The sequence below is a fragment of the Ambystoma mexicanum genome, chromosome 1p, assembly GCF_040938575.1.
Source record: "Ambystoma mexicanum isolate Mex_15411 chromosome 1p, UKY_AmexF1_1, whole genome shotgun sequence".
NCBI classification, from domain to species: Eukaryota; Metazoa; Chordata; class Amphibia; order Caudata; family Ambystomatidae; genus Ambystoma; species Ambystoma mexicanum.
The window spans coordinates 1,145,727,875-1,145,742,043 of record NC_090921.1 but is presented as its reverse complement, the minus strand read 5'-3'; the positions used below and the strand labels follow the sequence as shown (position 1 = coordinate 1,145,742,043).

The window sequence follows — 14,169 nt, the reverse complement described above, 5'->3', positions numbered from 1 at the left end:
ATGGCTCAGTCCCGGGAACTTCCACAACGAAAGCCATCTATAATAGGGGCAGACCACTCCAGTCTTGGCAAAAATGGTACGCCAGGCACCCACCGGAACCAGAATCAGGTCATATGGGCAGTCGTCCCTGTATTTTGAATCGAGGATCGGAGTTCTAGGATCGGTATCCCCGGCAGCCAACTCCTCCAGCTTAACATGGTGCAGCCGGGAGTCGCCTCCATACCAATAGGTGGCAAACTGGGCCTGGGCCATGAGCCAATATACATCAAAATGCATAGCCGTGAAACCTTCTGTGTCATAAGGTAGTGTCATGTCTGTCCATTTTTTCCGGATCGCGCCAGCATGCCAAAAGAACTGCGCCATTGAGCCATGTAGTTTGTTAAAATATTGGGACATTAACAAAGGTATATAATAATTTGGGTTGGAGAATCATCTTTATTAGGTCCTGTCTGCCTGCCAGTGTAATGGGAAGTGGCTTCCACCTCGCCAATTTACCTTCTAGATATCGTGCTTGCGACACGTAATTGTCTTGCAAAAGAGAGGTCTTCTACCTAGTCACCACTACCCCTAGGTATGTTATTTTATCCGGAACCCATATTCACCTTTAGGTTCTTTAGTGCACTCGGTCAAGGGCAAGAATTCCGATTTTGTATAATTAATCTTGAAACCTGAGTATGTTGTCCCGGATACCCAGATCAAGGTTTGTTTGGGGGTTTCAAATATATAGCAGGACGTCGTCTGCATACACGGAGATTATTTCTAGGGGGCCCTTCAGTCGTATACCGCGTTGTCTGTGCCGGTCCCGGATCAGGTCTGCCACAGGCTCAATAGCCAGAGCAAACTGGATAGGAGACAAGGGGCAACCCGCCAGGTGCCTCTCCCTAGTGTAAATAAGTCTGAAACGAATGCATTGACTCAGGTACTAGCCAGGGGGAGGGTATATATGAGCCTGATGTATCAAAGTATTTTTGCACCCAAGCTCATCTTGTCCAGCACTAGAAGCAGATATTCCCATGAGACCATATGAAACGCCTTCTGAGCGTCGATCGCTAACGCCACTGCTTCAGATGGTGGGCTCAGTCTGGCCATAACATTGAACAACTGCCGGACATTCAGTGAAGCAGACCTCCCAGGGATGAATCCGGCCTGATCCTGGTGGATCATGTGGGGCAACTGCGGGAGCAAACGATTAGACAGCGCTTTAGCATAGATTTTAGTATCTACATTGATTAGTGAGAGTGGGCAGTAAGATACGCACTCATTGCTGGGTTGATTAGGCTTGAGAAGATTCGAGAAGGATTGAATTATAGAGAGATTCTTCCCAAACCTCAATTTGGGTTTGCCCACGTTCAGCCTTTACCACCCTGGCCAATGTCCTCCCAGGCCTCCTCCTTCGCCCATATTTCCTCGCTGCTATGGGCCACGCAAAGTAAAAAACCTAGCATAGGGCATGTGAGCTGAATTGTTCCAGCTCTGTACGTGTTAATGCTTATATTTTGGGGTCCGGTGAACAAGCATATTCAGTCTCCCAAGGCCTTAAACCAGGTCTCACACAATTGTAGGTCTCTCTTAATAATTTTAAGAACCCCGGCTTCCCTAGAGATAGCCATACCCCTAATGTAGACTTTAAACATTTGCCACCTAGTGCCTGTAAACGTGGCTTCAGCAGTATTAAAGAAGAAGAAAGTTTCAATGTCAGATTTTGTGCCTGCCTTAAAAACTATATCCTCCAATGCGTCAGATTTGAACCGCCACAATCTGCCTTGGTTTGAGGAACCATCCACCGCTAAGCTCAGCACGATGGGGGAATGGTCGGAGAGTGTGCGCAGGAAAATATCAGCGTTAGTAACCTTACCTATTATTGAGTTGGAAATCAAGAACATGTCAATGCGTGTGAAGCCATATCATGCACTAAGGAGTAAAAAGTGTATGTGGATGTAGCAGACGCCATACATCTCTTAGAGACAGATAATCTCTATATGATTGGATGGAGTGCGCGCTTCCCTGGATCGGGACCTGGGGGCAACGCCAGTGTGGTCCAACTCTCGATCCAGTATTAAATTCATGTCCCCTGCCCAAAGAATGGTGATACTAATATAGGCGTTTAGTATCCCAACTATTGCATCAAACTACTCCGGCCCGTCAACATTTGGACCATATGTATTCACTAAGAGGAGCTAGATTCCCTCAATAATACAAAGGACAATAACATATCGTCCCTCGCAGTGTATGTGTATTGTCTTCTCCGTGAATCACACCAATTTATGTATAAGGGTCTTGACTCCCCATGGTAGAGTGGAATAAGAGGTAATATAGTTATTGCTTCCCCTGGATAGTGCAACACTTCGATATATGCCTGTCAGAGCGTGTGTTTCTTGAAACAGCAGTATTTTAACATTATGGGCCTCATTACACGGATGGCGGAGAACCATGGCGCTATTAGCGCCATGGTTCATGCTGGTAAAATAGCGGCACCGCGTTGGTGGAAAGGGGAATTACCGCCCCATTCCAAGGTTGGTGGGGCGGTAATTCCCCCTTCCACCATTGCCCTTCCCCATTCCCATTTTTGCCCCATAGGGCATAATGGGAATGGGGAAGGCGCTAATTACGATACCGCAAATTGCGGTACCGTAATTAGCTCCCTGGGTCCCTTTGCGGGTTGGTTAATAACGCCTGCAAAGAGCAGGCGTTAAATCCCCCAACCCGCAAACGGACCTCGTAGTAAGGCGGTAAGGATTTACCGGTACCGGTATTTTACCGGTACCGGTAAATCCTTACCGTCAGCCGTGTAATGAGGCCGTAAGTCTATTCACATATGCCATAATCTTTCTCGACTTGGTAACATTTCCCAGACCCCTAATGTTCCAGCTCATCGTATTTATCTGTATCTGATCCCTTAACGTCGTCTGTGAGTGCCCGTCTGCCAAGATATTTTTCCGATTTTCTGCCAACCCGCCCAAGTCCACACATTCTGCTCCCAAACATTGGCCGAAGTGGGCCCCTTCCAGCAAACTGGATCCCCTCCCCACAACCTGCAGTGTAGTACACCCCACCCACACCATCTCCCCCCAGTCCCACCCCAACCAACCACCCACAAACTAGTCAAGCCCCACAAATACCAAGCAATTGCTATGGGGCTTACTGTTGCCGATGAGGCTAACATCGAGTTACTACTAAACCAAGTATATCGTATTGATGTGTATTAGACAAATGCTTACTATGTTCTCATGACCTTAGCAGAGGCACCTGTCCTTTCTTAGAAACAAACCGTGAACCCAGGAGTTGGTCTTCTTGCTAGTGGAATTAGGGCATCAATAAATTTCACTGCCTCCTCGGGCACCGTGAAAAGATAGAACTTCCCACGGAACTGGAAACAAAGTAGTTCTGGAAACAACATTGCATAAAAGATATTACGCTATGCGAGCAGTTTCTTGACACCAGCAAATTGGCGGTGTCCTTCTTGGACCGCTACTGAAAAGTATGGAAAAATCTGGATGATTTGGGAGCCTAGGCGCAGTTCCTTCTTGTCTTGAGCTAGTTTGAGCAGTTGATCTCTGTCCCAGTAACTTCTTTGCAATGATAGGGTGGGGAAATCACCAGGTTTAGGTCTAGGAGACAGTGCACGATGTGCACTTTCCACCACAAAAAAGGGGTACAGTTGTGGATCGTCCAGAAGTTCTTTCAGTAGTCACCCAACTGCCTGTTCCATGCCTCCAGAAAGTGCGTCCTCTGGGACCCCCACTATGTAGATATTATTTCTTTGTGAATTGGATGCTAAGTCATCGCACTTATCTTTAGTCAGGATATTCACGGCCACCTGAAGCCCATGTACGTTGTCTTCTGTCACCCCTATTCGTTCCTCAGCTTCATTAATACACAGGACTTCTTTTGCTAATTTTGTGCATATGGAAGTGACATTCGACGTGAGGTCATCTAGCTTTTCGTGCTCTGTTGCAAATCCCCTGGCCATGGCCTCCATCATTTGCTGCAGGTCAGCTGGGTGCGGCATTAATGAGGGAACTTGGCACCGGTTGAGTATGTGGCGATGCCTCTGACTCTCCGCAGGGAGTGGCCATAGTGAATTGGTCCATCGCTCCAGATTTCTTCCCTCCCAGCCTGGGCCCCCTTCGTTATGACTGGCCTCACAGGCAACACGGAAGAGAGAAGGAGGCAGGTATCGGGTATGTTGTGTAGAGATGTATCAATTTGCTGCTACGTTCCAGCAGAGTGTCACCCACTGCAGTATATTGCTGGTAGTGCGTCTTGGTGTAATCCATCACAATACGCTGCTGAACTGTACTCTCATGACCCCTCCACCAGTTCCACGATTGAGAGGGGTGGAGGCCGCAGTTCAATAAGTGCCAAGGGCAGCACACAACCACATGATCCCAGCACAGCAGGCTGTCCCAGCACCAAAGTCACACTGCTAATGTGGTCCAGACAGAGTGTGTCCCATCAGGGAAGCAAACCAGGGCTAGGAGGATCGTCTGCAAGGGCGAAGGTGCAGGACTCCATATCAGTGCCACCTCAATTCTACTTTCAATCCACTCAGGGGGAGATAGTGGTACTGTAGGCCACCAGGCCCTGATGTTCACGTTCGCTCACAGTCCCAAGACGGCAGATGGTCTGGGCTCCACTGGTAAGTAGCTGCTATGATCTGGAGTAGCTGTATTAAGCCAGGGGCGCCAGTGCAGAGTGTGAGGTCTGAAAAGAGCTGTTGTCCGTGGCCGAAGCCCCGTCCTCTGCCACAGCACCAACAACCTGGGCAGTGAGGGGCACACTGCCTGCAAACACTGTATATAGTGCCCCAGTGAGTCTACTCCAAAGTGAGTCGTGAGAGAGGTTGCTCCTCCGTGCCAGTACCAGTAGACCTCCGGAGACTGAATCAGAGCAGGCGTACAATACAACAATACACTGCGGTGGCCTATGCTCTAGGGATCCCATTCTCGGCACAGTGGTCTGGCGAGTGTCTCAGTACCGATGAGGGCGGGCCAAATTAAGCAACAGGAGCCGGCCAAGTCACCCGACAACGTGGGACTACTTTCCGGGTCGGAGCTTCGTCTCTGCCGGCAGCAGTGGTAGGGATCAGCGTGCTGGACTAGCATCGGGAAACCAGAGCCTAACAACAGCTTATATCAGGGGCGGTCTTCCCCGCGGCATGAACGATGTGCCCGTTCTCCATGAGGAGGCCCAGACATTCCACCAGCATTCACCGCTGGGTCGATTAAGCCCAGTCGAGGCTGAGTTTCACCAGTAGAGCTGCACTTATGTATGCCCCGGGTCTGGAGGAGTGCGATCAGATGATTGCTGTCTCCACGGATCTCGCTACATGGCACTACAGCCAATATTCAAGCATTGCCTCACAGAGCTCAAATGTTATTCAGCCATCTTAGTTGACTGCTCAACAGCTCCCCCAAAAAGCAAGGTTTTATTGGCGTGTTTGTCTGATCATACGTGAGATAGGGTTTATTGTCCCGGTGACTAAGTCTTCAGAAAATTGAATCATTGAACAAAGTAATTGTCTTTCGAATACAATCTAGAGCCGAGATGTGTCCGGCGGAGGGTGCTGAGAAGACGGCTTCCCACAGTACTGATGGCTTTGGAATTCCGATCTGTTAGACATCGCTCTCTCTCCAAGGCTGGCACTTAGTCACACTAGATGCTGAGCTTTCAATAGCCGGTTAAAGACCAGATGGCCAGGGAACTGCCCGGAGGTGCAGAATGCGATAGACTATCTTTTATTCCTGGATAAAATTTGCCTCTAGCATGTAGTGCAAAATGTTGGATTTTCTCCGATCTTTTAGATAAAAATGTTTATTAGATACCCACACTGTTCGTTGAGGCTTTAACCTACACTACCATTATTTAAGTACGCAGCTACACCTCCCACTCTTATTTTGGTATCGGCAGATTAGCACAGTCCATCCTTCAACAGCAGATGAAACAGCGCAACATGATATGATATGTTTACTTATTCTCAGAGATGCAGCAAGGGACTCCACCATTAGGCTCTGTCAAGTATTTCCTGTTCCTTCCAAAAGATTGTGGTGTCCAGGGAAACTGTCCAATTAAGGATAAAGGACTCTTAAGGCAATGTGTTATCACTGGCACAGCCCCTCATCTCAGCCCAAATAATCTCATGAACAAGCATTCTTTGAAATGCACAATAATCACCATCATACCCTTACGAATTGTAATTGCATACACTTCCCAAAAGAAACTACAATTGATGTAAAAATTAAAAGTCCTGTCTCCATAATAACCCACACACCACTTAGGGTGATTGCTTTTGGAGCCATAAAACCAAAGAATGGTGCGCTTGACATTCTCATTTCTAGTGAATCCCCACATCTCTGGCAGATGACCCTAAAAGTATTATTCAATACATTTTCTGAAAACAGAACTATGATGGGATGCATTCATCCTTCACACAAATTATTAGCTGACCATAAACTCATACAATAATGGAACCATTATGTTGTAGGTTATAAACGTGACCTTAGTTGAACAACGCTGCAAGGAGGAATGTACATAACCAAAGAATTCTAGTTTCCAGATGGTCATTTCGTGTTTCAGCTCCCAGCTGTCCGTCCCGCGGCTATCGACATCCCGCTGTGTTTCTTTCTCACCATTATATGGTATGCATCTGATTTCTTCTCTATGCAAGGATTGTCCCCCAGCTATCGTGTTGAAATGGGCCCCCACGCATCTTAAGCCAGGCCTGTCTGTGTGACTTGGGCACATAGCTCAGCAGGACGGTGTTAACCCTGGTGTAGTGGTCCCCACGCTTTCGCTCTCTCTCTCTCTCTCTCCCTGCATTCACTGTCGCTCTCTCTACGCACACGCTGACGTGCTCTCTCTCTGCACGCGCTGACACTCACTCTCTTCCTGCACGTGCTGTCGCTTTTTCTCAGACACTCTTGAAGATATCCCCTTATTCCCTCTTCTCCAACTCTTCTCCAACTCTCACCTATGCTCTCAGCCTCATCCTTCCTCTCTCACTCACTTTTACTCTTATTCTCTCACCCTTTCCCGTTCATATTTCCTCTTGCTCATCATCAGCACCTCTATTCCCCTTCTTATTCCATTGCACACCTGCACCTCTTATCACATCCTCCTTTAAAACTTGGCACCCTCCTTGAACCCTGGTGCCTATAAATGCACATGCAAAGAACAGTAAACGCCAAAACTATTGCCATTGCCAATGCTTGTCTAACATTGTTTTGTGCATCTGCAAACCATTACTGCATGCATGGTTTTGCTTCTGAAAATGCATCCAGCCCAGTGGGCCTCATTACTAGGTTGGTGCTAAACGGTAAAATTGGAGGTATTTCCAAAACAGCAAAAAATATGGGGGGTTGGGGTGGAGGGCATATAAGGGTGGTGTATAGGGATAAGTAATAGGGGACGGGGAATGCCCCCCCCGAATAAAAATAAAATAACTATTTTACGTGCCACAAAAAAACAGACGAAGAATGAACATAGAACCCCGAGGGCGGAGGGGCATGCATCATGTGTCTGCCACTGTGTTGGGACCATGTATTGGGTAGGGGCAACCAGGTGACAGGTGTGGGGTGAACTGCTTACTATGGATGTGCACCCTTGGAATGAGTTGCGTCGGGACTGTTGAGGCTTTCATTGTGGTACAGCAGTAAGGTGACTGCACTGCATTGAGTTGTGTGTGTCAGGTGGACGTGATGACGGGCATGGAGTGTGCAATGAGTGGCTACATTTGCGCTGCTGCTGATGGGCTGTGTGTCTAACATTCATGCACATGCTATTGTCAAATGGTGTTGCATGTGTGCATACGCATGGGTGATCATCATGTGCCAAGGGGGGGTTCTGCTGTGTACCGTGGGTATGCATTTAGCCTTGCTGATTGGTATCACTGTGGAGTTGGACCTCGCCTGGATTGGGTATACTGGCTGGGGCTCATGTCACTTTGATGGATTTATATTTTTGGTGGCATGCATGCAGGGTTGTCTGTGTATGGATGCACATTTCACACAGGTACTCACCAGATTATGCCTGCCCGCTGGCTCCAAACTCTACAGTGCCCATACCCTTGATGCCAACCATGTGGATGATGCCGTCATGCCATTTGTAAGTCAGATATAATGCTTGTTTTTTATGTTTTTATTATGTTGTTCTAATAAGTGTGTCTATACTGATTCAAATATGTATTTTTTTCACGGGACCTTGCATTTCTGTCTAAATGACTAAAAACAGATCTTTATACTCCCTCTGTTTGGACACCTGCGACCTGGTGTGTGTGAAAGCTGGGTAGCTGTATTGTGGAATCCGTTTATTGCTTTCTTAACAATAGCCATTTACGCAGAATCTTAGGGCAGAAAAAGTCATGATAATATCTTCTGCTAGGGCTGACTTTAATAGGCAGGCCAAGGTAGAAGTAATTACTGACAGCCTCAATCGGGGTTGAGTCAAATCTCCATATATATTTTTTGGAGTTCGCTTTGGATTCTACCCCTGTTTGACATTGCATAATCTTGGTATTGCCAATATTGATTTCAAGTCATTTTGAGTGGCATACTCCATAGGTGCTGTAATGGAATGCTGTATACCAATAGGGTCTGATCCTAAAGAATGGCATCGTCTGCATAGCTAAGCCAGGGGATGCATTCCCCTCCCATTACTGGTGGGAAGTTTCAAACCCTACCAACGGCCTGTGCCATGTCTGAGGTATATGTAAGTTATACAAGGTAGGGGCAAGTCCACATCCCTGTTTTAGCTCGTTGTTAGTAGGTATGGATTCCGTCAATAGCCCTCATGATTTATGCAGACTCTAACCATTGTATCAGAATACATTAGCTGGATGAAGTGTAGTAGTCGCGGATCAATGTTCCACTCTGTCAGTTTGGCCCAAAGATGGGCCCGATTGACTCTGTGAAACGCCTTGGAGAAGTCAATGTAACAGCTGTATAAAGGCTTGCCCTCGGCCTACAGCAGACGATATGACTTAGCACTGCACTAATATTATGAGAGGTTGAATATTTTCGAAAAGCCAGTTTGGCATTTATGCAATAGCTAATTAGCTTCCACCCACTAGTTCAGTTTTTTTAGCAATATGGAGGCAAATATTTTGGGACTGCTTTTCAACATGGCTAAAAGGCGATAGTTAGCAGGTTCATTCTTCATACCCTTTTTAAATATGGCTATCAGAATGGAAGTCCTCCAACTGGTGGGGAATGCAGCCCGAACTCCAAATAACAACAAACTGCAGAGCATCCGGTACCAGAGCTCCGGGTTACCACGTAACACCACATTAGCCAACCCGTCGGGCCTCGGGGCTCTAGAGTTGTTAAGGGCTTTTATAATAATTAAAACATCCAATTCATCAAAATCATGCTCACTCGCAGCATAGTAGCTCCAGGGTACAATATTAGGCGGCACCAAAGCAGGTTTGTAGTACAGATTCCTGATAGACTCTACTCACTGTTGTGTGGAAACCGAGACCTCCTCAACTTTTTCACTATCCACGAAAAACTCCCTAATTAGGGACCAAAACTTCTTGCTGTCGTTGGAACTGAGGATCTCAAACAGATGAGACCAATTAGCACTTGTTATTGTTCCCTTGTGCCTTATTGGCCGCGTTTTTATATTTTGTAGACAGGCTGGAAATAAAAATATCTTTATCCACTTCTTCTAATATCTGCTCTTGACTTTTGATACTATTTTCTTTTTCTGAATTTCAACATCATAAACCCCTCTACGAGGCACTGCCTTCGGGCCAACCTGCTGATACAGTGCAAGATAGCCTGCCATCTTCATTAAAATTTGAAAATCCCACTAAGCCACCTCCTCACTGCGACCTCATGAATGGCAAAGAAACAAGAAAGTTGGCTGATAGTACTGTCCGACCAGGTAAGGCGATTCAGAGATATATTAACCTTTGGATTAATCCCAAGATAAGATAGGGTATAAGGCTTTGATAGCGTAATGACCTACTTCAGGGTCGCATAATCACTCAGCAGGTTAAATCCAATAGTCAGTACCCCACAGTGGTTCCCAAGCTTCCAACCGAACAAGACATAGTCAATACAAGAAGATGATATGTGGCTAGTTCAGGTGGATGGATCACTCGAACCACTTATATCTTTCGCGTTTAGACAAACCAGATCATGCATTTGAATAAGGCTACCCCATTTCATGCACCGGGACGAATGTCCTCTCTGTATTCCATGCTCCTTAATTGGACCCTTGTTATTGTCCCTGATATTGACATATTCCTGCATCTGAGAGTTAGTCATTACATTTTTACTGGTTTTGGGTTTATGAAATATGGAGGGAGCCTTATCACCAAGGGCCTTTGTCAAGGCTATTATATATCTAGGAATATTTTTGAGATTAGCAGGCAAGATGCAATGGTTGCATCATTCTTACAGTGGTGGTGATGGCTGTTTTTGGTCATGGTAATTTAGGAATGTGGACACAGACTACCAGTACAAGAGTCGATTTAGTGAGTAACTTAAACTGTTTTACAAAGTCTGCAGTAAGAGTAATACGGCTTGGTGCAAAACGTTGCTTCAGACACTGGCTCCTGCTTGTTGAAGGACAAGTCTTTCTGAGGGTGACGGTAGCTGGTCGATGCACATCTCACTGTCATAGTAGAAAAGCCGCTTTTTTCTCAGGTGTAAATCATTGCTTAGCTTTATAACCAATATCTACCTATAACCTCTCTTGGCCCTCTTCCTGCTCCCACCTGCAAGGCTAAAAATCTCGGGGTCATCTTCGACTCCACTCTCTTTTTCTCCTCACATCTCTGAAGTCTATAAGAAGTCACACTACCAGCTGCACCGCCTCAGAGGTATTCTTCCTTTCCTCTCCTTCCCCCAGAAGCTCCCTGTCTCCAGAGCTCTGGTTCTCTCTAGGCTGGACTACTGCAACAGCTTCTTTCTAAATCTGCCTGCTTCTACTCTCCGCCCTCTGCAACTCATCCAGAACAGGACTGCGAGACTTGTCCTTGGCCTCAAGCACAGGGATCGTATCTCTCCAGGACTGAAATCTCTGCACTGGCTCACAGTGGCTGCGAGGATTTAGTTTAAAAAAAACTCTGCATCCTCCACTACGCCTTCTGGGGGCTGGGGCCTCAATACCTTCAACTCTCTCTTCCTAAATATCTTCCTTCTCGAGCTCTTCGCTCATCCACCTCCAACTCCCTCAGGGTCAGTCGCTTCTCCAAGCAACAGGTCAGTGGTAGATCTCTCTCTTCATCTGGGGCTTCCCTCTGGAACAGCCTCCCTGCCTCCCTGAAACTTGAGGAGAACCACCTTCGGTTCCGGAAGCACCTTAAAACCTTCCTCTTTGCTTCTGCTTTCTCTCCCCCTGCTGAATTCCTGGCTGATACTGAGACTGCACTGGCAAACCTTCTGATCTCTGGCCCAAGCCCTACAATTTGCACGCCTGCATTGCCTCCCTGGCAACCCCTGAACCTGGGGACTGTTTTCTGTATCGCTACAGTCCCCCCACTAGCACTTAAGTCTGTACTCACCTTGCACTTGCCACCTGTTGGCCGTTCTTTTATTTATCTTGTTTATTTATTATCCCATGTACTGCACCTTCCATTCTTTTATTGAACTGTTTATTATCCCATGCACTGCACTTTTCCCTCTCCCTTCCCCCTCGCACTTTTTTCTTTCCCCCTTCCCTTGCACTTGCGCAATCTGAATGACACCTGGCCTAGTAAGGTCGTTGCCTGTCTTCCCTCTGTTCCCCCTCCCTTTGCCTCGTCACACCTTGAAATGCTTGTGTATAGGCGCGTTATAAATGCCATATCATATCAAAGCAAGCCCCTGGGTCTAAATATATATTTATATTTTTTGTTGTAGAGCGTTAAATCACAAAAATGTGGTAAAGGTGTTAGGTCCGCCAGAAAAACACCATGACGGGTGGCACATTCCACTGGAACTGATTAAAGGAAGAACTTTGGAGGAGCTGATATTTTCACCTGGCGAGCAGGTAATGTGTGAAAATAGTTCAAATCAGTCAGTTGTGTTTGCTACAAAAAAATAGATTTTTCATTTTTAGTTTAGGCTATTAGGTGGCGCATTAGCGCCGTCTATAAGCTGAATTTATTGCATTAGAGTACCGATAAGGAGAAATGGCATGTGAGGAGGGACACAAAGCTTGTAGGTGTTGTTTTGTTTTTTTGCTCACCCATTGACTGCCCATGGCCATGCTAATCCCAGTGGCCATTGCCATCCAGTTCCTGCCCCTCCCCGCCCAAAACACCTCCTCATGGGAACTCTTTGAGCTCGCTCTAATGAAGCCTTACCATCAGGTTCTGCACTCGAAGTGCCGGCACGTGTTTACTCAAAGCAGTTATCTGCGAGTTTATGAATTAGAGCTGTAAACATGCTACTGGTGTAATACAAATACCTTAACCAGGTCTGCCTTCAGCCGCTCGATTGATAAGCGCTCTGCATTGAAGTCCTCTTTAAAACAAGCATTGACAAAGCCAACAGTTTTGGCTTGTGTATCAGTATTCAGCATTTGGCAGGCACTGCTATTAAATACTTGCACCAGTTTACACCTGCAACCATCAATAGCCAGTTAATAACACTACAGCAGTGCCTGGAAAGTGCCTTTCCCATGCATACACAAAAGTCCAAACTGTTGGCATTGCCAATGCTTGTTTAGCTTATTTATCATATGGAGTGTGAGGGAGAGGGATTCAATGGGTAGCCATGGCCCATTTGTCTCTGGCGCAACTTGTTTCCAAACCCACTCATATCCTAGGTAACGACCTTGATCTAATTTTTGCTAAGTGTACTGATATTTCAGTTGCTGCCTCCCACAGGATTACGTGGTCTGATCATTTTGTTATTCCTTTTTCGTTCACAATTTCACTGATTGGGCTCTCACATCCTGTAATCAGAATGTAAGCGCAATTGGCGTTCTGTTGACCGGCCACTGTTTACCTCACATATTAATGATCTGTGTCTTGCCACTCCCTGTCTAGATCTCTGTTCTCTTCCCAGATATTTACCACTGCGCCCGATACAGCGGCCCCTCTCAAATGTATCAGACTGCGGGGTCGGTCTTCAGAGCCCTGGTTAAATGACTATCTTAAATTCTTAGTCTCAAACGCAGGAAAGCCGAATGGAAATGGTGCTCCTCCTATTCCCTTGAGATAGGGCAGCATTCTGTGCTACTACTTCTAGCTACCATCAAGCCATTAATCAGGCTGAATGTAATTTTTTCACTCTTCAAATTGAGAATTCTATTAATCAGCCCAAAGAATTGTATAAGGTTGTTCGCTCACTGTCAACTAAGGCATGCCCTGCTGACTCTATTGCCCCCCTCCCAAAATCTATGTGACTTGCTTGCTGATTTTTTTGTTCACAAAATAGGCAATATTCGTGAGCATATTTTGCTTGTTCGTTGTCAAACTGCTGAGGCTATGGTTTCTCCACCTACCCTAGCATCTCTGCTGACTCCTGTATCTCTGACTGTCTCTGCTTCCCAATGGGACTCTTTTCCGTCTTTCTCGGCTTCTGACATCTCCTCGTCTGTGGAGAGAATGAAATCTGCCTCTCCTATCGATGCCGTCCCTCAGAAAATAGTGAAATAAATTCTGCCCCTGATGTTTCCTAATGTTATGGCTGCTATTAACCATTTCTGCTCTACAGGTAAGATTCCTTCATAGCTTAAACACAACCTGGTTATTCCTCTGCTCAAAAAAACCCCATTCGATCCTTTGATTCCTGCTAATTTCTGACCAATCTTGCGTCTTCCTTTTTTTATGAAGCTGCTAGAATCGTTGGTTGCCCCCTGCTTGGAACGTTCTGTGAAGACATGCTTCTGTTTGATGCCTTTCAGTCAGGGTTTAGACCTGGTCGGTGTACCGAAACAGTTTTGGTCTCTGTGCTGGATGATTTGACATTGATTTCTGAACAGGGTGGAGTGGCGGCACTGATTTGGTTAGAGCTGTCGGCTGCTTTTGATACTGTCGACCACTCCATCCTGCTCAGTCGTCTTTCTGCCGCTGGGACCTCTGGTTCGGTTTTCTCTTGGTTTCACTCCTTCCTCCCCAATCACCATCAGTCGCTATCTCTACAGTCTTTCCTCTCTGCTCTTCTTTCCTCTCTGCTCTATCTTCCTTGGTTTATGGGGTTCCTCAGGGCTCTGCCCCCTTTTCAATATTTATGT

At 46.4% G+C, this 14,169-nt stretch overlaps 1 protein-coding gene across 6 annotated transcripts in view; it reads left to right on the top strand.

Moving 5' to 3' along the window:
- Positions 1-14,169, top strand: part of LOC138450042 (calcium-dependent protein kinase 5-like) — a 599,861-nt gene that overhangs the window by 476,459 nt on the left and 109,233 nt on the right. For all 6 annotated transcript variants that reach the window (XM_069604815.1, XM_069604816.1, XM_069604813.1 and 3 more), the window contains one exon: positions 11,847-11,976. In XM_069604815.1, the coding sequence (XP_069460916.1) occupies positions 11,847-11,976 (130 nt within the window). The remainder of the gene's footprint in view (positions 1-11,846; positions 11,977-14,169) is intronic.